This window comes from Pezoporus wallicus, unplaced genomic scaffold (assembly GCF_028554395.1).
Source record: "Pezoporus wallicus isolate ANWC-B61680 ecotype Strahan unplaced genomic scaffold, APGP_CSIRO_Pwel_v1 contig_3710, whole genome shotgun sequence".
NCBI classification, from domain to species: Eukaryota; Metazoa; Chordata; class Aves; order Psittaciformes; family Psittacidae; genus Pezoporus; species Pezoporus wallicus.
In genome coordinates, this window is record NW_026640315.1 from 3,021,315 (window position 1) to 3,043,953 (window position 22,639).

At 40.6% G+C, this 22,639-nt stretch overlaps 1 protein-coding gene across 5 annotated transcripts in view; it reads right to left on the minus strand.

Annotated features, from left to right (window-relative positions):
• Positions 1-874: 874 nt before the first annotated feature.
• PECAM1 (platelet and endothelial cell adhesion molecule 1) overlaps positions 875-22,639 on the minus strand; it is a 28,959-nt gene continuing 7,194 nt past the window's right edge. The window contains exons 9-15 of one of the 5 annotated variants that reach the window (XM_057418453.1): positions 22,493-22,600; positions 21,488-21,515; positions 20,077-20,147; positions 18,915-18,983; positions 13,904-13,960; positions 12,023-12,113; positions 875-2,401 (exon numbers count right to left, since the gene is read on the minus strand). In XM_057418453.1, coding sequence (XP_057274436.1) covers positions 12,064-12,113; positions 13,904-13,960; positions 18,915-18,983; positions 20,077-20,147; positions 21,488-21,515; positions 22,493-22,600 — 383 coding nt within the window. In that variant the 3' untranslated portion in view covers positions 875-2,401; positions 12,023-12,063. Of the gene's footprint in view, positions 2,402-12,022; positions 12,114-13,903; positions 13,961-18,914; positions 18,984-20,076; positions 20,148-21,426; positions 21,516-22,492; positions 22,601-22,639 lie in introns of those variants that run through there. The other 4 variants (XM_057418454.1, XM_057418455.1, XM_057418456.1 and 1 more) reach the window with 4 other exon arrangements.

The following is a 22,639-nucleotide window of genomic DNA, read 5'->3' on the forward strand; positions in this document are numbered from 1 at the left end:
GCAGCAGTTAGAACAAGCACATAACACCCCAGAAAAGTAAATAATCTCTAAGGTTTATTCACTGACCGATGAGCAGGATTATTTACTCTGCACAGAAGTAGTCCCCCAGCATTTATAAACTATTCACTAACCTACGAGGGAAGGAAGCCAAGGTCAGTTGCCAGCAGGGGTCAGCACCGGATCAGCGCCGGGTGCTGCCGGAGCAGCAGCAGTAAGGATGGGCTCCGGGCGGGGTCCCTCTCGCCTGGTGACACCAAAGCAGGAGCAGACAGACGGCCACGCTGCTCAGTACCCTCAGGTAGTTTACAGCAGGAACCAGACAGTACATCATCATCATTGATATTTCCACGAAAGGGCACACAGAGATAAGTTAGACAAGAAAATAAGCAACTGTTAGTTTGCTGGGAATGAAAAACAAACCAAAATTAACAGTGGCAAGGAGGAAGAGTCTGCTGATTTACAGCATTTCTGTATCTCATCCCTAAGACCTCTGTTCTGCAACAGTAAAGGTAGTGTAAAGTTAAGCAAGCAAGGCTGCGGGGTGAGTAAGCTTCTTCCTGAACCTGCTTAGTGTGAGCAAGCGCTTCCCTGAGCTGTGGAAAGGTTTGTGGAAGAACTTTAGCCTTTGTAATTCAGCACACTTACATGAACACAAGCACTCCCACGCTCAGCTCTTAAACCAAGTGAGTGCATTTACCTGCTGCTAAACTGGTTCCTGACACCAGAGCTAAGTGCCTGGAATCAGTTGTTGCAGAGATGACATCTTCCATGTGTTAATTTACACAGCATATCTATACAGTTCATCACTCAAAAATTTCACAGGCACTCATTTGCAAGCGGTCACCAACACGAACATGCCACATCCAGTGCAAAGTTCAATTCAAAGTTTTCTTTATTAAAATACCTTTTCACATTCCTTATACTAATGCATTTTGTATGGACACTCATGGGATGCTGGAAAGAACATCTGTCAACAGAAGAGTCAGTCATTTGTCAAAGGCTTATGATACAAACAACATTTGCATAGGAACAATAAATTAAAGATATTAGCCAGTAACTGGAGCTTGAAAATTTAAACGTTTGAAATGAGGATATAAAACCCTTTTGTATTTCTTGCTGGTTCTGCGCCTTTGATGCAATGCTGAAAGCAGTAACTACGTAAGTATACACAAATCCACATCCTCTCTTTCACTATTTTCTAATTAAAATGAGAACCGTCTTACCTGTGGCCCAGACCTTGTGATTTAATCAGCAGTAAGAAAAGGAGAGCAATTGTAGTGTAAAAGACCAGCTGGTTAAGGGGCTGGGGACAGTACTTTTTCTGTTTTGTTCTGTATTCTTTTTGTAAACTAAAGGAACTGAGATAAACATGGCCTGCAAAGATTAGATCTAGGTCCAAACTGGATCGATCCATGTTAGTGGTTTATCATACCATACAGAAAAAGGATAGGTATGGAGTTCCATACTGGACAAACTGGACACAAATGTGACTTCAAATCTCTCCTAAAATCAAAGGAATAAGGATTACACGTAACAGGATTTTCAGGTACAAACTCACTGACCTGGGTGCAGCACATCCACCCATCTGAAGACTGATATTTTGCATCATCCAAAATAACTGTGGTGGGCAATCATTCCTCGAAGGCCCATCACACAAACTAACCAACAAGCATCAGAACATCTAAAGGGGAAAAGCAATTTAGTGAAGAATAAAGAATATTTGTGCCTCTACTGAGAGAAACACTTGGTAAAGTACTGAACTTCTGAAGTTATTCAAGTTTTCAAGAGAGCCCAGAGCTTGCTCTTCCATTAGGCCCTCATGGCAGTGTTACATCCAAGACTGGTCCAGCAGTCCAGCTGCTGCAGCACAGGGAGTTCAGCGCAAGCTGCAGGATCATGTCAAAGCACATACATGGTTGGGCAAGCTGTGCTGAGCTCTGTTCTGCCACAGTAGGGTGTTACTGATAACCAAGTTAGCTAGTTTGAAGCAAGTTTAAACATTTCTACATCCTACTGGCATCACAGTAGTTACTGCACTGTAAAGGTACTTCCTCAGATGTAGCTTCCCCTTTTATTTCCTCAGAGCATGATGAATTGGAGGCTAGAAAGGAAAAATCGCATTAGCAGGAGAAATTAAAGATGAGAACCTAGGTCAGTGGTTCCTAGAGCCACTTTCCTGTTAGAATTTTTATTTGTCATTTTTTCCATTAAATGCTTTAGGGACATCTCTATTGTTCCCTCTAAGGAAATCAACTCTGAAAAGAAGAGCCTGGTAAACTCATAAATAAGTGCTGCAGAGCTTTTGAAACATTCACAACGTTTTCCATCTTGGCTTGTTTTCTTCTCCCAGCTGATCTTTGAGATGACAGTTCTAAGTAGCATCACGATGCCCTGGTATTCTCTGTTGGCAACAAGACCAAAAAAAGAAAGAAAAAATATGAGTATAAATGTCCCCCTGCCCTCTCCTGTCCTTTTTGATCAATACAAAAACATTAAATATAGTAACATATTCCTTAGAGCACTGTACAATGAACTAATAAATACTCTCAGTTCCCTGGGGAGATATTAGTATTATCTTCATCTGATAAAAAAGGAAATAAGACAGTGGGAGATTCAGGTTAACAATTACAGGCTACAATGCAATACTGTTAATCACCAACATCTGCAACTGGGCACTTACTGATAAAAGTTGGATTCTTAAGGGAATTGCTGGCACCCAACAAATCTGAAAGTCAGATCCCCTATTTACTAACAGATGCTCAACTTCAGTCCCACAAGAATGAAAACCTTTTCCAAAGAAGCACTTGGGTATCTCAACAGTGAGCAATGCAGTGTTCATCTTTAAGACACCATGTTTCTCCAAGAGACTGCTCCTTCGAGTAGGTTATTTTCAGTACACAGCAGGGACATAGAAAGCTGGCACTGAGAACCACAAAAGGCAGTGTGCAGACAGAGGAGTCCTCTACACTAGCCAATGGGAAGGGCAAAGAGAGATCCCAAACTTCCTTGCCTTTCCATTATGTGACAGAAATAATTCTGTCCACTGAGGATTCACAACTGTCAAGTCTTTCCTGACATCAGTTGTCAAAGCAAGTCTTCCCTCAACAAATATCTGCTAAGGGTACACGGTGGCCTCTAACCTAATAGTTTAGACTGTCAGCACCGAGGCGCCTCATTCCTTTTGTGGACTTACCCCCGAAGGATTTGCCCCATGAGTCAGAGGCAGGAATTCCTGGTTTATAATTCAGTGTTTATTTCACCTTGTTTTTTCATATCCTGACTGCCTGAAATCCCCCCCCCCAATTTTAAATGGACACATCCTTCATCTTCATTTCCTGTCTGAAACTATTGTGCCGTGGTGCTGTGCACAGTTAAAACACATGCCAGGTCCCCCTTCAGAACTGGCTATGTTGTACTGGCAATCTGAAATAACACCACTGAGAACTTACAAAATACTTCTGAGGTCAATTGAGTAGGATGAAAAAGTAGCTGAAAAAACCCCAGAAATTTCTCCAAATAGATTTAAATTGTACAGGTTTCTGTCTCAGAGGGTGCATTCTCAGGCTGAACAAATAGACAGCTAAGAGTACGCTGTGTTCTGACTGAGGCTGCCAGCCTTCCGTGTACCCCTAAAACAGAATCAAACAAACAAACAAACACCCATCTGAGAGGTAACAGGAGAGGAGGAGATATGAAGTCAGAACATACTGCTGAGGTAAATCTGACACACCACCAATTAGTATTTGGCGAAGGGGCTATCTCATTGTTAAGATATTTCCTTCAATATGTTTTCAGAAACTGGGACCATTAAATAACTTAGAAAGATTGCCAGCTCTGATTTCAGGAAGGAAACCTCCTCCCAGTTCCTCTCTAAGCAATTCATTTCTTTTTGCAAATACTTCCTATGGATGGCATTTGAGATACAGATTTCTGAAACAGAGGAGAAAGAAGGAAGCAACCCCCAACCTCAAAACTTTAGGCTCCTTACTAAATGACCTAAAAGACATTCAGGTTCAAGGTGCTCTGGACTGCAAATCAGTCAGAACCTATACTGCTATTGGGTCTTTATACAATTCAAGTAATTCAAACTTGAACTGATTGTTTTTCTAATGCACCACCTTTCTTGACACAATACAAACACTTTCAATGCCTCTGTGTAACACAACGTTTATTGTCAGTACACAGTGTTACAAAGCCCTGAGCCCAATTTTGTAATGGTGTCTTAGTGAAGATGAAGGGAAGTTCCTAGATTTCCATGCTGGATTGTTTTTATTCTGACAGAATTTATGCAGGTGCAAATGCACAGGAGCAGTGCTAGCACTCACTAAAATTTGCTTCATCTTTCTCCACAGCATAGTACTCGGTTTTGCCTGACTTCTGGAAGATCAAGGCAGAATTCAGAGAGCAAAAAGGACATCAGGATCTGACGTCAAGCCTCCACCATCATTACTGAAACAGTTGTAAAGGTTGCATGTCCTCCTGTCTCTAAAAACACAGGTCTTAGCTAAATGCTCCTCTCTGCTGTGGTACCCTTTGTTCCACACTTCTGGAATACCTATTACTTCCCAGAATCAGATTCTGTGAATTTTTTGACAGGTCACTATAGCTAAGTGATCCATCTGGCATTTCATGTGATTAAGATGCCAGCTGACCAGCCTGGCTCCTGAAGGCCTTTTCCTCACAAATTAAGGGAGTAGCAGATCAAAAGCAATTTCACCTGTGAGCCAAATCTTTCATTTGGCTATAAAGAAGCAGAACAGCTGGGAGGAAGCTTAAACCTCTTGATCACTTTATAAGGAGCATTTTCCTTTCCATGAGTAGGATCAACAACTCCTTACTTGGACTAAGCCTCTGAGATACATCACAGTTAAGCACTGTGTCAAAATGAGCTGCAGAAAAAACACAGTTGCAAGAAAATGATAGAAAGCACCTTAGTAGCTCCCTGTATCTTCTGAACTCATCTATGATGCCTGAAAAGAGCTGAGAGGCAAATAGGGGGTATAGAAAATCTCTAAAGAACTTTATCTGTCCAGTCCAACTTTAGGTCACTTCTCTGGAACGTTCAAAAAAGGGATCTTTTTGTCACAGGCTTTATTGGGAATAGAAGGGAGAATTTAAAAAGCAGAAGATGGGCATCTGGGTTTGGTTTTTTTGCTATGTCCTTTAAAGCACTAATAATTCTGGAAAAGGAATAGTTACTACATGAAGAACAGCATCTAAGGAGGGGTCAATGTCAGGGATGTGAACTGAATACGGCTAATTCTAGGAAAACTCAAGTAAGAAGTGCAAGTGTTATAAAGGTGACTTCTCTTTGGGGTGGTTCTGCAAATGGGATTAGTTTTACAGAATAACTGGGTTTATTACTCTCCTACTGTTAACACTGCCCTCAGCTGACACTTTTCTCCCTTGAATCTAACAGTACTACTTCATAGATTGTCTGGTTTATAAGCTTTAATAGCCCAATTAATTATGATGAAAGTGATCCACATGGGGCAGTCAGTGTGTTTTCACTCAAGCAGCCTCATTATACTTCCATGGAGAGATTTCTTTTCTCATTTTTGGCAACAGGAAAAGAAAACAACAAAATCTTCATAAAATTTTAGTCTTAACCAATGTCCATTATAAAGTACATAGGGTGTGGGGGGAAAAAAAAAGACAAAACCTTCTCCCTGAGCATACACCAGATGTCTACCACAGCCACTCTCGACCATTTTCCCCTTTGTGCTGGGCAGGGACACATTTTCTTCTCTGGGACTCCCCAAGGAATGCCTGGTGCAACCCACAAGAGGGTCCAGCTCCAATTACATTTAGAAAACTGAGAGCAAAGACTAAAAACAAACCTTTAAACTAAGAGAGACAATGACACCATAAACCTGACTGGCCTGTTAATATACGTCTGTTTATTGTAACAGAATCTGTGACCTTCAGTGCACTGCCAGTGTCTGTAAATAATACAATGGGCTGCCTTTTTATCCCATGGGGATGTGAGTGTTGATGGAGCCTTTCAAAACTCAAATGGATGCCATAAGCTGACGTAGACTGTGCTATTGTGATTCTTATTTATGAGTCTGTCTTTTTCTTTTTAAGTACAAGTTCCAAAGTCACAAAGTGGATGGCAGAAAAACACCCTGTCTGCATGGTTTGAGGTTGGGTTAGACATCTAACGTTCATAGAAGTACTCCTGAATTGTAATTTCCCTGCCTCTTAGATCTCTTGAGAGAAGAGTAACAGCTCATTCAGGACATTTATTCTTTTCTTTTCTTTAAATCCATCTTTTTTCACTGGCTTCTTAGCCCTATAAAGCTGGTCACCACCTACAGAACCCTCACAAAACTCGTCATTGTTTAGCTGAGATCCTCTACGGATGGATGGTTCTATTCTCACCTCTTGGTTACAGCAGTACAACTGACATAGCTACATACTCCAAGGTAAAAACTTCATTTCACATCTTAGGAAGGATCTCACTTCTCTGGATATTCCAATCATAGAATGTGTGTGTGTGCAAGAGAGCAGGCACATCCCAAGGAGATTCAGTGCAGACTTTACAGATGGGACTGGAACGCAGCTCTGTCCCCAGTGGTACATTCATCAGCTTAACAGGTTTTTCTATGCAAATCTTGACTGCCCTGGGTCCATCAGGACCTGTAGCAAGCAGCAGCCATCCCCAGCCTTGTGCGTTCCATCAGCATGATCATCTGTGGCATGTGTCCAGAGCTGTGCAGGTGTTCAACACAAATGCTTGAAGATTATTATTTGTCATCTGCCTCCTGTACCAGCACTACCAAATACCAGTCATTCCATGGACTTTTCAAGCTGACCATTCTGTAAATGTCATACTGAAAGCCTGATCAGTAAGAACATATATGAAGGGATTGCCCAGTAGCTGTCCAGTAAAGGTACTCAACAACAAATAAACCATTAAAAGGTAGCAACAGTTGAACATTATCTCACTAGATTCACAATAACCTTGATCCAATTTCCCTATATTTGACTGCTTGCAAAATAAAATACAACGTATAAATTATGAAATGGCCCACTGCAGAGTCATCGGTTCTATGGTCCAGAAAATAAACTTTTATGTTTAACGTTTTTGATGTAAAATTGATGCCTACAATTAAGGTTCAAGCGCTGGTCCTAAGAAGTATCTAAGCACTAGCTTAATTCCAGTACATGGGTGGACCAGTGTCCTTGCAATGACCACATAGAACAGTACATGTTTGACAGCTTTCCTGATTATGGTTTAGAGCGAAGTCTCTACAGAGAGGACAAGCTGTTACTGGACAAGAAAAAAGTCTTCCTTTTAGAGGCAAGTTCTCATGAGCATTATATTTCCCCTTCCAATTCCTTGCCAGGAAAATAACATACTGCAGAAATCCGGTATAGGATACAATTTTCAGAGCCAAGAGCCTGCAAAGACACCTGAAGTTTTATTACTGAAGAAATGCTTATTCCCAGTGAAAGCCTGAGAGCTGCTGGGCTCTTTCCACTTAGGATCAGTGAACCTTAAGATTAGATCTTAATATTTTGGGAGGGGGGGGTTAAGTGATTTATCTATTCAGAAGTTTCACAGAATACTAAAACGTAACTATTTCTTTGCCCTCTGAAAGTAAGGCAATCTAGAGGCATGAGGAAAGTAACTCTGCTTTTAGAAGAGGACTTCAAGTCTTGTTTAAAGTGCTCTTTGTCCGGTCTGTTAAGATATTTCATATGTGACACAAGCAAGTGCTGATTCTTGAAGGAAGAGTATATCAAATTCAGTGCAGAGAGGCTGTGTCGAGGAAATTCATCTAATGCTCAATGCAGAGCATTTGGATTAGGACATTGGGTTAATTTGCTAGCATTTTTTCCTATAAATGTGGGATATTTTCTGAATCTCTTTTTTCTTAGTATGTGTTTTTAAACAGCAGATAACAACATCGATCCTCCCCTAGGCAAAACACCTGTGTGTGTTCAAAAGTTCTCTGAAATCATTAAGTGAAGGATATCATAAAAAGTACTTCTACCATAAATAGATGCTAATAAAGGTCTTTTATAAACCCCTTTGCCACCCAGCAGAAGTAATGAGAAGCTGGACAGAGGTGAATGTAACTTTGAAGAGGATAATGCCAAAGTCTGTTTCTCTCCTTCCACTATGATTAAAGCACCTTATACCAGTGCCTAAACTTCAGTATAAAATTGATCTCACTGTTTGGCAAAATCAGCCAGTTTGATAAGAAACAAAATAAAAAACTACATGGGAAACATGTAAAAGGTTTGTGAGTCCTGAAAGCTGACAGGAGTGAACAAAAACCCCTGCTGACCCAATGCTACATCAAAGCTTGACTTTAAGTGGGCAAAACTCTGTGTAAGGTTTATGAAGTGAGGTATTAATGAGCTGTAGTTAAGTCCTCTGTCACAATGTATTGTGCTTACAGGAAGGAGGAAATGAGGAATCCTGTATAAATTCCAAACTTCAAACAACGGGATGTTTGCTACCCCAAAGCCACTAGGTCACAATAACAGATATCCCACCTCCTTGTTATCTGTCACCCAGATCCAAACTAGTGTGGCTTTCTAGCTAAGTGTCAGATCTCTACCAGGAGAATGTCTTAATCTGTGTCCTTTGAAAGTGCTGCTGAAAGGCTGTATGACTTCTAAAAGGAACCAATCAAGTAAGCCAGCACACAAACCCCGATGAAAGCACAGTGTATGGTGCTTTTGCTTGTTCTTTGCTATGTCAATCTTTTCTCAACCTTTTTAGTTCATTCCTGTTAAAAATATGAGGTGTTTTTTACCTGAAACACACTGGTTTTCTTGTGATGAAAGAGAACAGAGAGACTTTCATATAATACCTGGCCTTCCCTTTCAAAACCAGGTAAATGGGATATTCTGGATTCTAGTCATATGCAGAAAAATCGGTCAGGCTTTCATGGCAGGGCAACTGAGAAGCTGCAGGTTTCATGAAAGGAATTAGAGATGAAAGTTTTGTGCTGATGATTTCTAAAAGGTCCCCAAGTCTTCTAATGGTAGGTGTTTTTTTTTTATCCCTGATGCATTGAAACTCTTGCTATTGCTTTTAGTTGGTGAGGGTTTAAGTTCAAGGAACATATTTTTACAAAAGACTATATTAATGGAAGGAATTTAAGACACTGTCATCCCCACCTGCTCTGCCCCTTCTTGTTGCTGGAGGTTATAGAGGAAAGAGTATGTGCCTAAAACCAGTTGCAAGACATAATCCACCTCAAACCCAACTCCAGCACTGGTGAAAGGTGAGATGCTAGATCATCAGCTGAAGATGCTGAACTACAAACACATACTACATTCTGCCAAGCCTTTGACTGGAGCCGTAACTTTTAACAGAGAATCTTGGCAGGCAGCTTGGGAACAGATCTTACACAGAGGCATGCACGCAATTCAGCTTTGAATTTGAGGTTCAGGCAAGGTCAGAGGATCCCTGCATATTTGTGTCTTACTGAAGCCATCTGGTTTTGCCTAATTTTTGGCTGAGGCTATTTTAAGCATTTTGGTCTGTAGTCAATGTCTCACAGATCCAGGCTCTGGTGAGAATATGTCTTGAAACCTAAAGATCCAAAGAGGTTTTATTTTGGAGAAGGAACAGGTTATTGGTATGACTTCAGACTGCTTGCAATTACCATGTGCTTATAAGCCCTGAGTTTTGAATAACGTAACGAATCCTCAGACCCTGTGAGTTTTCTTTATGCTGGAAAAGGCTTTCAGTGGGAAACTCTGGCTCAGTACAGAGGTGCTAAGCCTGAGGCTCAGCAGCAGGAAAGTATTTGAGCAGATTTCCTGATTGCTAGAGCTGATTTCTGATAGTTTGTTCCAAACCACTGAATGCAATGGGGATTTCTCATGCCTCTTTCCACTGGGATATATTTATTTTTCCATAATACATTGTTGGTTGCAATTGGATTCTTACAATTTCCTGTCTCACCACTGCAGTTGCTTGCAAGTGACCAATTAATTTTTCCAGACTTAGCAGCATAGGGGCTGGCTCTGCATTTTGCTCACTAGATTTCCATTTTCCTAATAAGAAATTAGGAGTAGCTATCTTGCAATAAGCCACTATGAGTTCAATTCAGTGCACATCAAGATCAGTGCAAAGCCTGTCACTGGCTTCTGTGCGCTCTGGATCTGATACAGACCAAAGGCAGACTTCACTGAAGGAGCAAGAATGTACTAATACATTGTCCTCCAGAAGGACTGCCCTGAGAAAAAGGCAGGGAAATCTGTGAATTGGAGGTGTCTCTAGTCTTCTCAGCAATATCAACAGAAATGTGGTACCCCAAGAACTCACATCAATGCTGAGGGAAGGGATGGAATTAAGATAAAGAACCAGTATGGAGATGCTTGGTCCTCCTGCCCCTACTGCCTCTTGGGAAGATGAAAGATGTGATGGAAGTAAATCATGCATCTAAAAGAGCCTCCACCCATGCAGCTGAACTTAGTATCTGACACATCCTGACCCTTCCCTCAGGAAGAGCATCAGCTGCCAGCCTGGCCTGTTGGGACTTCAGCACAGGCAAAGTAGGCAGTGGGGCCACAGACATTTTATCATTCTTGGCAGTGTGTTGATTTAGACAATTGCCTGTTTTGCTTAAGTTTTGGACTGTCTCAATTCCTTCTGAACAAAAAGCAACAACTCTGGGACTGGCTGGATATTCCTGAACTCCAGTATTCTCTGGCCTTTTCATAGAGCAACCAGAGAAAGCAGTATTTTAAGGAAACTGGTTCATCCTGGTAGGTGTGAAGGACATTTAGGTAAAGGTGTTACAGACCTTACCAGTACCAACGGAAACCATCCCCTGAATTGCCATTTGGATGTAAGGTTTGAGTTAAAGCTGAGGCTTGAAGCTTTAGGTATTTTATGTAAACTACTGAAGTACCAGCCTATTGGTCAAGAAAAGGTTTTAAATCAGTACGTGGGTGAGCTTCCCAAACACTAAACTTTTCTCTGAATTCAACTAACCTTCCAGTAACAATGCAAGGACAGCTTCATGTCCTTGATTTGCTTCCAGAGACAATGCTAGTGACCAGCATCCTCCTTAAACCTCTCATTGTATCAGAGGAAATCTAGTGTCCAAATAAAGAGGCTGATATTCTCTCTCTGTATTTTATTTGCAACCAAAATACACCTGACTAGACTTGAATGTTGCAAATATCCTGCTTTTTCTACTGTTAACAGGTTAACTGTAGTTAACCACATGCAGGTCTTCTGGGGTTTGAAATGTGCATTTGACAGTTTGGTTTTGTCTGTCTTTACTGGAACAACTCTTTAGATCTGGTGCTCAGAATAAGGAAAGTGGCACAGCAGATAGGATGGAAAGTCTTACCACAGTGTGATGGAGAGACTGAAATGACAGTGACAGGAGATAACGTACCAGGAAAATAAGAAGAAAAGGAGTAACAGCAGATTCTCAGCACACTGCCAAAGGCCTGGAGCTTGGGAAAGGTCAGAGCATTATCTGCGCTATGGGTTCATGATTTGGGATAAGGACAAGCAATTGCTGTAGAACTCAAAATACAAGAGCAGCTGGTTACTGACATGGCATCTGCCTTCATGGGGACAGCAGTGAGACCCATCAGAAAATGAAGAGGAAAAGTATTCTAGCTCAGTCACAAAGAAGTGCATCAGATATAACAACTACTGAGAGAGAGCTCTTCAGCTTCCTCCCTAATGGACACAGCTTCTGGAATGCACAGACAAAATTGCTCATGAGGCACTCAATTCTAGTTAACAAACCCAAACCACAGCAGTTAGCCACAGATCATAACAAAATGTTACATAGGTCTTAGGTGTTAACTCTGTCAAACCGTAGCTGACATCAATTCCCAAATTCAGGCAATTACCCCAGAGGACACATTTGTCTGAACCATTAACTTCCCGAAACAGATTCTCTTGGGCATTTGCTCAAAAACCTTAAAGAATATTCAAACACAGCAAAGATCATAATGGTAAACCAGCTTCTGCACCCACTAGTAATGTTCAACATCTTTCACAACAGGCCTTTGGTATACTTACATTAATATATATGAAAGTACTGAAGAAGTTAGATCTATTTCCTAGGAATTCTCCACTGCATTTATACTTTCCCACCTTGCAATCACACAGCCTATCAAAAATCAAAGTAAATGTTACATTTAAATAGCCTGCGATGTAGCTATCCAAAGCAACTGCACAGCTATGTGATGCACTGCTTATCTAATTGAAACACTTTTCCTGTGTATCAGTCAGGAAAAACAGACGTGATTAAAACAATAAACTGTTACCATGCTTCCAAGAATAACTGAAATGGTAGAACTTTATGCATAAAAGAGCAGGTGGACTGCAAGATTAAGGGGTGTTTGCATATCATTTGGCTAATTGACCTCACTCTTTCAATCATATCTCATTTTATTGCAGCTCCCACTTTAGGCAAGTACTCTTGTAAGTGCTTTGAATTCTATCTCTGCTGTACCAACCCTGAGTTTACACTACAACTCACAAAACATGCTTCTGGTGTATAGCACTTTCCATCATGTCAAAAATAGGAGTGGTGAAAGGTGTAATAACCAGCTTCACACCCTGGCAGAAAGCAAGGGAGGGTTACACAGCCAGATTCTGCCACTTGTTGTAGGTGCAATTCACACTCACTGGGAAATGTTTCAGAACTCTGGTGACCTTTGGGCTCAGCCCTAACATGAGCTGGATTTTCCTCATGATGCTGCCAGGTTACCCTGCATGAAGTGCCGTGTCCTATTCTTTACTGTAAAGGGTATTCTGCTTTTGGGTGCAAGGCTGTTACAAATGAGCCCAAGGCACAGGCTCAGCACCGAGCCAGGAGTCGGGATTCTGAATTTCTGTTCCCAGTGTTGTCACATTCTAAACACATTGCCTTAACTGAATGACCTAATCTGTTTATTCAGCTGCAAAATTGAGATAAAAACTGCTTTCTAAGTCCCCACAGGGGAAAATTAAGTAATGTTTTCTGAAGTAGTTGGAGACCCTCACATGGAAGATTCCCTAGAAACTGTGTCAGAGCAGGTGGGAAATCCCTTAGAAAAATAGCAAAATAAAACACAATGATCCTAAATTAAAAATGGCACACAATAAAGCCACTTGGTAACGTGGATGGGGACAAAACCTGAACAGTTTGTAGACCTAATATTTACAAATCTAGACTTCCTAACACAATGAGAGGAAAGGAAATCCTTTCTGATTTAGTCTCTGTCAAACTACGAAGAAATGCTTTTAACCTACTGTCTCTGAACTCATTAGTGCCAGAACATTTATAGGCAGTAATTGCCAGTAAGCTGCTAATGCCCTTAAACAAAGTCTGTGTTACAGGAGGTGGAAGGGCAGAGTAGCTGGCACATAGAGCTCAGACAATTTTTCGTGGTTCTTAAAACAAACAATCCACCCTGCTGAAGCAATCAGATTGCTTTAAAGGGTTTTAGAGTTTGTTGTGAGAGGCTTTATAGATATTTGCTGGGGTTATACCAAAACCAGTGTAATATTTTATAACTCATGGCAAATATGCTCAGCTAAGAGGGGAAGTGTTGTTCTTGAGCAGTTTGAGTAACACAGCATAGCATCCTATTCCCTAAGAGGGCATGTTCAGCTCTGGATTCAGACCAGATGTATGGCCTAACTACATGTCACATACAGTACAGATGGGGTGCTGAAGTAGATGTTACAAATATTAATCTCACTGCATTAAATATGATTGGTTTATGAGAAAGCATGAAAGTGGTGTACAATTTATCAGCACCTGTGGTTTTGTAGCTGCATTTCAGATATTCCTGTGTGACCTGTATCTCTGTTTTATGGCACATATCTTCTAAACCAGTCAGTCACAATTTTACCCCTAATCTCTATACAAACACTTCCTTTATGTGTTTAATTTTTCACTAGCTTACTTACCATTATTAGCTTTTCTGATTTCACTATAAACTGTTTCAGTCCCCTTCTGTACAGGAGCTGGAAAATGTATTGGCACAGAATCAATTTATTTTCCTTTTTTTATCCTTTTTTAACTTTCTTTTTTTGTTTGCCTTATGAAAAGCTCCTTACACAAACAGAACAAACTGGTTTACTTTCAGAGGAAGTAGTTACACAAGCAGCAACAAGCCTGTGGAGTCTGTATTAAAAAGCAACCACACCCCCTCCCCAAACCCAGCCTGTAAGGTTCTGAGAGGGAGATGTCTCTCCCTCTGCATAAAAATGATGATGAAAATTGGCTTCCTTTTCTACATTTGGCTTTAACATTCTAATAATCTTCTCAAATTGATACTACCTTAATTTTACTGAGGCATCTGCCACTAGAGAAGAGCTCCTCTGGATCACTTGGAAGACCTTTGTTTTGAACTAGGGATTTAGGGACCCTATACCTGAGGAGATCTAGCATTTGAAAGACTAACTATATACACTTTTGACAACTAGCCTGGGCACACACACACACAAAAGTCTAATTTGCTGTTCTCTGTGAAGTGTGTCAGAAGAATGTTTGCAGATTTCAGACTGCACAGCTTCTGTTTAGGTGCTATCTGGGAAAGGTCTCCTCTCAGTTCCTCAGTGTGGTGGACTATTCCTTTAGCGCACAGGGATCAAGTGGACATAGCAAGCCTGAAGGCTAAGAAGGCTTTTGGAAAAACAGAAAGATAGAAAATAAGGAGAAAAAGCAGACAGGGAGGATTTGTACCTCCAAGGACACAGCTGAGATACAAATGTAATGTTAGTGCCAGACACTCCTTTTCAGTCCCTTAGGTTTACAAATAGACCCCTGTAAACCTCCGCTTTTGTATGAGACAGAAAGCCAAAAGTTCTTCCCTTTTTGCTAAGTTTTAATTTCAAACTGCAGGCACTTACCCCAGCAGGGAAGGCACAGAGCTGTTTCTAAAGGCCTGGAAATAGCAAGAACTCAGTTTATCTATGTCAGTGTAAACACAGTCTTGCTAGTATGAGATTAAAACAATTTCCTTGATTTCTTGCATGTTTCCAGATACAGAATCCCTGGGCAACCATTGCAAAGCAAAGTGCTATAGAACTCTGTGCATTTAAAATCATTTTCTCCATTTGGTATAAAGCCTGTGCAGGCAGGGTCTAGGAGCTTGCTGTTCAAGGATCTCAAAGCAGTTTAGCAATATTCACTCATTTCAGTTAAACTGAGTATCTTAGACAACCTCAGAATTCTATCAACATCACCTCCAATTTCCATGGCTCTTCAATAAACCAAGAGGTGAGATTTTTCTAGTTAAACGTGAGAACTAGAAAAACTGCAAGAAACTGGAAAGAAAATTCACATTTCTGGAGACAGAGCCCTGTACTTTAGCTATTAAAAAAAAACATTTAAACAATTCAGACAAACTGATCTGCAGCCAGTCGCAGAATCAGGACTGTTACTGCTCTGCATCTCGCTGAAGAACCCAACATTCTGATTTCCCGAAGCTAATTCCGTTTGTTTTAATTCCGTTAAGCATCCTTTAAATGCTGGGAGCTCACACATCAGAATTGAGTTGCAAACCTGTGATTAATTTCAGTGACAGCAGCAGTTACACTTCACTGAGTGCCTAATCACAGCTCCCAAACTCACAGTTTTGGCGCTTTCTTTGCAGATTAGTCTGAAGAACTTGCAGCACGTTTCATGTGCTTATGGGCTACTCCTTAAGTCATCAATTCACTTCCCAGTGAAGTAAGAAGAAATCTTCTGAGAATGTTAACAGCTCCTTTTGTTTGGAATACATTTGTTAGCAGATGACAGTCCTAAATCTGCTCCTATTGGCTCTGTGGGAAGTGGTAGGAGGCATTTCCCCTCAGCTTGCCTGTTTGTTTTTTTCCAGACCATTTCATTAAGTTGTGATAAAATGCCATTGCCCACCATATTTTCTTTGTTAATTTTCCACAGGGTGTCTCAGCACCGAAAAAAATGTGTTTGGAGAAATTACTTGGATGATTTGACATTTTGTTTCCACTAACTTTACAGTGTTGCCACCCTACAGATAAGTAACCAGCCATAAAAGTAAAAGAAGGAGCATGTTCTTACTCAACCCCGATTAGCAGTTTCTCCCTTCTCACTTCAGGGATATTTCCTGATCTTACTTTAGCACTGGCCTTTGGTTTTGCTTGGATTAACAATAAAGGGTCTAAATCACTTTTTGCACAGCTACATTTTAGAAAAGATAAGCACTATGTTTTTGGCTAGCATATAATCTCCTGAAGTATTCAATTTAACCATTCTCTAGAATTGCCACTCTTCTAAATATCAAGCTAACATTCCACTATGACTACCCTAAATAAGAGTGGCCCTGGCCTGAGTGGCACAGATCTACCTTAGATTTGTGTGGCATCTTCACCCATACTTCGAACAATAGGTATCAAGTTATTCCCACATGGAAGTTTTAAAATGAAACAGTGAAACTTTGCTTCTATCAAGCTTACCACTCACTATCAATAACACTGTAAGGAGCCCTGACAGTGAAGAAGCATAGTATATATAAAGTTCTTGATGCAATAACCTATTCACCATTACACTGTCTTAAAAAGTACTTCAGAAACGAGCAGGTAATGCAGAAACGGCTGGAAAATCAGGGTGAAAACACTGTTTTCAAATGTAAGTAGTTCTTTACTGTCAAAACCAAGATGTTCACCCTTCTGCAATTATTGTAAACTTGTTTTGAGGTGACATTCAATTATTCCTGATTCCCAAAAGTGACATAAAGGCTACGGTAATAGCTTAGATACTGCAGCATTTATTGCAGGAGTCTTTCACAACACACAAAATAGGACTCCTGAGATGAACATTTGTATTAACATTGACAACAGTGGCAGGAGGAACAAATGATTGGGAAGATAAATTAAGTTAGTCCTGAGAGATCAAAGAAATCTGGAGTTCCTCAAAAGGCAGAAGGAATCAGAATGTACGTGCAGCCTGCTAGGGGAGAGATGAATGCTTAGAGAAAAGGTAAGCATGATATACTTCGTCTTCATTGAGAAAATAAGTGCAATCTAAAGAGGTGTGAGAGGGTGACGATCTGAAAGGCCTGTTCCCTAAGAAGGGTTGGTCATAACCCACAGACAGACATGAAAGATTATGATTATTTTAAACAAAACTTGTACAGTCACATCAATGTGGCAGCAGGACTGGTGGCAGTCCTATGGCTGAATTCTTTTTCTGGGTACACACGATTATTACACAGGTATATAAAGGAACTTGGCTTTGCTTCTCTTTTCTCAAGACTAAATCTCATCCCGTTCTCATTGTGATAGGCAGGGCAGAGCTGAAAGAATTAATCTTGTAAATTGGTCTCATACAACTCCTGTCATTTAAACATCACCCTCAAGATGCTCTGAGAGATTAACACATGCAGTTGCTATTTACATATCCAAAGCATGCATCTGCCAAGCATTCACTTGTGTCCTGGGTGCCACAAAGGAATAGATTAGGGAGCTATCATATCTCAATATACTCGAGTCTTACAGAATCAATTAATGTTCTGTGTCAGACATAGGTCTGTAACATGAGGCAGCATTCAGTTAAAATAAACTGATCTCATTTACACACTGTCTAATAAACATTATTTTGCATCTTAATGGGGCTCAGTCTACATAGCATGGATACTATCTTATTAGGCTGGTATAGTGGAATGGTGTTACATATCAGCGATGGGATGAAAGGGCTATTTTTAGAGATGCTGATCTTGTATTTTATAGGGCTTTTAATTTAAATAATCATGGAGTAGCATATCTTTACCATTCTACACCACTGTATTGTTTAGTGCCTCCTCAGAAACAGCTGCAACAATTCAGTATTAGCCCTGTTCTGAAAAAGAGTAGGACAACTATAGCATCTCAGTGCAGAATTTAGAAGAGGTGGAAAAATAGCATGCTCAGAACACAAGGAAAACTCTGTGATGAATGATAGCAGCGAGTAAAAACAGAGAAAGAATAGGACTGGCAGTTTCACAGAGCTTTGCTGCCAAGCAAGAGTGAGCGCTTCTGCCCGAACATCTCTATTACTAACTGAACAGTCATGCCTTTGGTCTCTGAAATTAGTGAGTGGTCTCCTTCCTACCAGGAAAAAGCTAATTTTTCTATTTCTTCCTCAGTCTGCTTCTCATTTGGTTAAAGCAAAAAAGCCAGAGCACAGCATAAATCCCCCTCATGGGTTTTAGTCACTCACGGCTACTTGAAACCTTTCCTAAGTTTTGGAAATATTTAACAGCTTTCAACACAAGGGCATATAACACAGGATGACTGAAGTGCGCATTTGGGTGTTGAGAATAAATGTCAGTGGACATCCCTCCATCAAGGTTGCAGAGACACATACCTTAGCCTCATGCTATGAGGTCTGGTTACTGTTACCAAAGAACTACAGGTAAGATCCAAAGTTATCTGGACATCAGTATTCTCATTTCTGTGTTTTATGTGCCACAAAATCCAGGCCTCTCCAAATGGAGGGACTAAATCTACACTGGTCTATCTTCCTTCTCTATCACAAGTGAATTACAGCTTTGACCCTTCAACCAGTTCCTTTATAAAGGAGGAAATTCCACTGCTTTCTGTTCTCTCCATTATCCTACCCCGTAGCTAACTTCAAATGGCTCCCAGTGAATTTGGGTTCTATAACATGAAGATTCACAGCAGGCTGCCTTCTGCTAGGAGTTCTAGCTGGGAGCCCTGCTCTGCACAACCTTATGTGGGTGGAAAGGGCAAGTTCACAAGAGGATCCCAGGGGAAGAAGGGCTGCAGTGAACAATAGCTTGGTTGCCACAGCATTGTCTAGATTGAGGAGCACTACTTACATGAAACTGTCATGCACAGAAAACACAACCTGCTTTTACATTCACTGGTGCCGGTATCAGACCAGAGTCAGAGAATAACAGTATGCCCATAGTTGCTCCCAAAACATAACCATAGAGGCCAAAACGGTTATTACCTTTGTGAGGATCAAGTGTTGATACTTCAACTTCAGTGTACTCCACCTCAGCACTCTCAAGGTCAGGTCCTGCCCCAAAAATACCAAGAAGATGTTTCTTTGCAGGACTGCATACTTCATTTGAGCTGTGGGCCTGATCCTGCTGCCTCTGAAATTAATGGACAAGTCCTCATTGACTTCGATAGGTGCAGGATCAGGCCCTACTTATGGCAAATGTAAGTTACTCTGCTAAGAGTTGTAAGACCAACCCATTCCTAGGTAATTCCAATCCCAAGACCAACTCAAGCCAGATTTCTGAAACTGTGGGACATGCAAATTGTGCCTAAAACTCTTACTTTCAATTTAACACCTTCAAAAATGGTGCAACATAAATGGAGCAGGGAATTATCTGAGATTCTCCCACAGTCCTGCTCCAGCTCCTCTCTTCTATTTTCTCTTTAAGTATAAAATTAGCTTTACTCTCATCTGTTGATTTCATGTAATTTTCACCATCTTAGTGTAACCTGAATTTAAAATAGTCAATCAAAAGTTGAGCTGACAAAACATTTACTGTAGCCAGTCAAATGAATGAGTTACACAGCTGCAATTCCTATTGTCATTATGGTTATTTATATATGAGAAATTCTACTTTTAGATTCACACCCAAGATATTCATAAACACAGGTGAGAAGAATGGGGGGTTTTAAACAATCAGCTAAAAAACACCCCAGGGTAGCTGTGTTTCTATCAGGTGCTCTAAACAACATGTCCACCCATTTTTGTGAAGTGCACTGTAATGAAAGTTGCTCAGTCATGGCAAGTTAATATCGCTGTACTGTGGCCACATCACAGGTCCATGTGGCACAACTTAGATTTCCTCTCTGAAATCATTTTCTTGCAGCTGTGTTAAAACTGTTGACAACAGAACCATGAGTTCTCCATCTGAAATACTGTGAACTGACTGCCTGCTAGAAGTGCCTGAGCAGACTTACAAACCAATCTTGTATAAGACATGCTCATAAAAAACTGAACAAAGACAAAATACAGAGGAATGCCAATAACTTTCTGCCAGGTAATCCCAAAACACTGGGTCCTATTCAAACAGCAACCATGTAAGTCCAAAATTTTAAATAAATCTTTAATTAAGCCAAATCACTCATAGTCTTACAGCAAAATATCTCACCTGAATAGTAGTCTCCATCATTGTGCTGTCTTGTCAGTTTTTCACTTGTTGAGTTAGTAGCCAAGGCAGGACTGAAAAGCAAATGAAAGTTGATGGAATTATCCAACAGCAGTCAACAAAAACACGACGCTATGCAAAGATCAGTCATAGTCTATGCTAACTACCACATAGTAGTTAAAATTTTGCCTTTCTCTTTAAGAGAAACCCAAACAAATTTTAAGGTCAAAAATGTTCCCTCTTCCATTACTCTTAAGAGCTCTGTATTTTTAATTCCATACCTAAGTGCATTCAAATGCAAGCCTGATATTCTTCTATTTCTCTAAGCTGTTTCGGGATTTTTTTTCACCTATTTTTAGAGTATTTCCTCATCCCGTTGTTGTGTTAGCAGGTAGTACATGAAGCACAACCATCTATTGTCTGCAGGTGTGTGCCATAATAATCTATATTCATATGGCGGAAGGCCTCCAGCCCTTTAAACAGAAATATTTCATCATTACTATATAGCAAGTGGTGTGGCTTAACTAAGTACCACATAGACACTCACTCACTTCTCCCACCTTCCCCAGGTGGGTGTGGGGAGGAGAATCAGGAAAGGGTAAAACCCATGGGTTGAAATAAGACCAGTTTAATACTTGAAGTAAAATAAAATATAATAACAACAATAGTAATGAAAAAATGAGAGAAAGGGAGAGAGAGAGATATAAAGCCCAAGCAAAACAAGTGATGCTCCATACAATTGTTTACCACCCCCTGACTGATGCCCAGCCCATCCTTGAGCAGTGATTGGCACCTCCTGGCCACCCCCCACGTTTCTATACTGGGCATGATGCTCTATGTTATGGAATGTCCCTGTGGCTAGTTCAGGTCACTGTCCTGGCTCTGCTCCCTCCTTGGCTTCTTGTGCCCCTCCTCACTGACAGACCACAAGCAACTGAAAAGTATTTGACTCAGAGTAAGCGCTACTGAGCAGCAATTAAACCAGCAGTGTGTTATCGACGTGATTCTAGTACTAAATTCAAAACACAGCAGCGTACCAGCACTAGGAAGAAAACTAAGTCTATCCCAGCCAAAACCAGGGGGGTATGCACCATTTACATGCTCAGGTTCCACACTTTCAATATATCCCAGTTAACCAGCATCACCTTTCTGGTCAGTTTCTATACTGCTCTGTAGGGAATATCCCTGTGGCCCTGACTCTGCTCCCTCCCAGCCTTTTGTACACCTCCTCACTGACAGATGACGAGCAATTGTAAAGTACTTGACTCAGAGTAAGCACTACTTAACACACTGATAGTTTAGTTGTTGCTATCAACATTATTCTCATACTAAATCCAAAACACAGCACTGTACCAGCTACTAGGAAGAAAATTAAGTCTATCCCAGCTGAAACCAGGACAGCAAGCCGTCTTACCCAGACATCTCCATGGATGGTCCTTTAGCTTGACAAGAGAAAAATAAAAGCTCCTATTAATAGACTGCACAACTAAAATAATCTAAAAGTAAAATTCAAAAGTATAGTGATTATTTACCCAAGTCAGAATCATTTCTCTTGACTATCACAGAATTAATTACCCAGTGGCTTACAACCTGTTTATCACCCCGTCCCTTAAATGTCTCTTGCAAAGAGAACCTGAGATCTCAAACCTGAGACTTTAGCCTGGCCAATTTAAGCAGTCTGGAAGATCCAGATACCCCAAATTTTCCCCAGTATTTTGCAATGTACTGCGTATCACAGGATAAACAAGATTTACTTGGTTTTTGACAAACAAGATCTGAAAGAACACCTTAATGATGAGACAAATCCCTATGTGAGAATGTATTACAGTTGTAAGGAGAAAAAAAAAAACAAAACAACAAGCAAACAATACCCCAACCAAAAAATGACTCCACAACCCAATATTCTCAAATTTGGTTCCTGAGGATTAGAGAAGCACTGCAGTAACACCTGAGCTGGGACCCCAAATCAAATTGCCACAGCTCTATAAGGGATCTAAACCCAAAAACCCCTCAGGCCCCTTCTGCTTCTACATTGCACAGGACTGAATTCCAGACCTAGAACTGCATCAGAACAATGCAATTCTGGCCTGTCTCCAATAACCTTTGCTTTACTAGTGACTTCCCAGCACCATTAGTTAGACGCTCCCATTTTGCCCAATACACTTGGAAAGCTCCAGCATGCTTGTAGCTGAACTCAGGCAACCGCACACTTTGAAACAGATTCTAAGTTAAGTGAAAATTGTATTTAGTCATCTCCAAAGCCTCACCCCACAGCCTTTGCTTCTGAAACAAATGCAAGTTTAGCTGTAATACGTTTGTCACAAATAGAAGGGAACCATTCATTACCCTTTTTCTTCTTACACAAAAACAAGTTTAGCTGTAATACATTTGTCACAAATAGAAGGGAACCATTCATTACCCTTTTTCTTCTTACACAAAAACCACCATAATGCGAGAGTCACGGCTCCTGCGATGAGTATCAGGACAAACGCAACAATGACTCCTTTCTGCCAAGATGCTAAGATGACTGGAAATAAGAAAGATATGTTGAAGAGAGTATGTACAG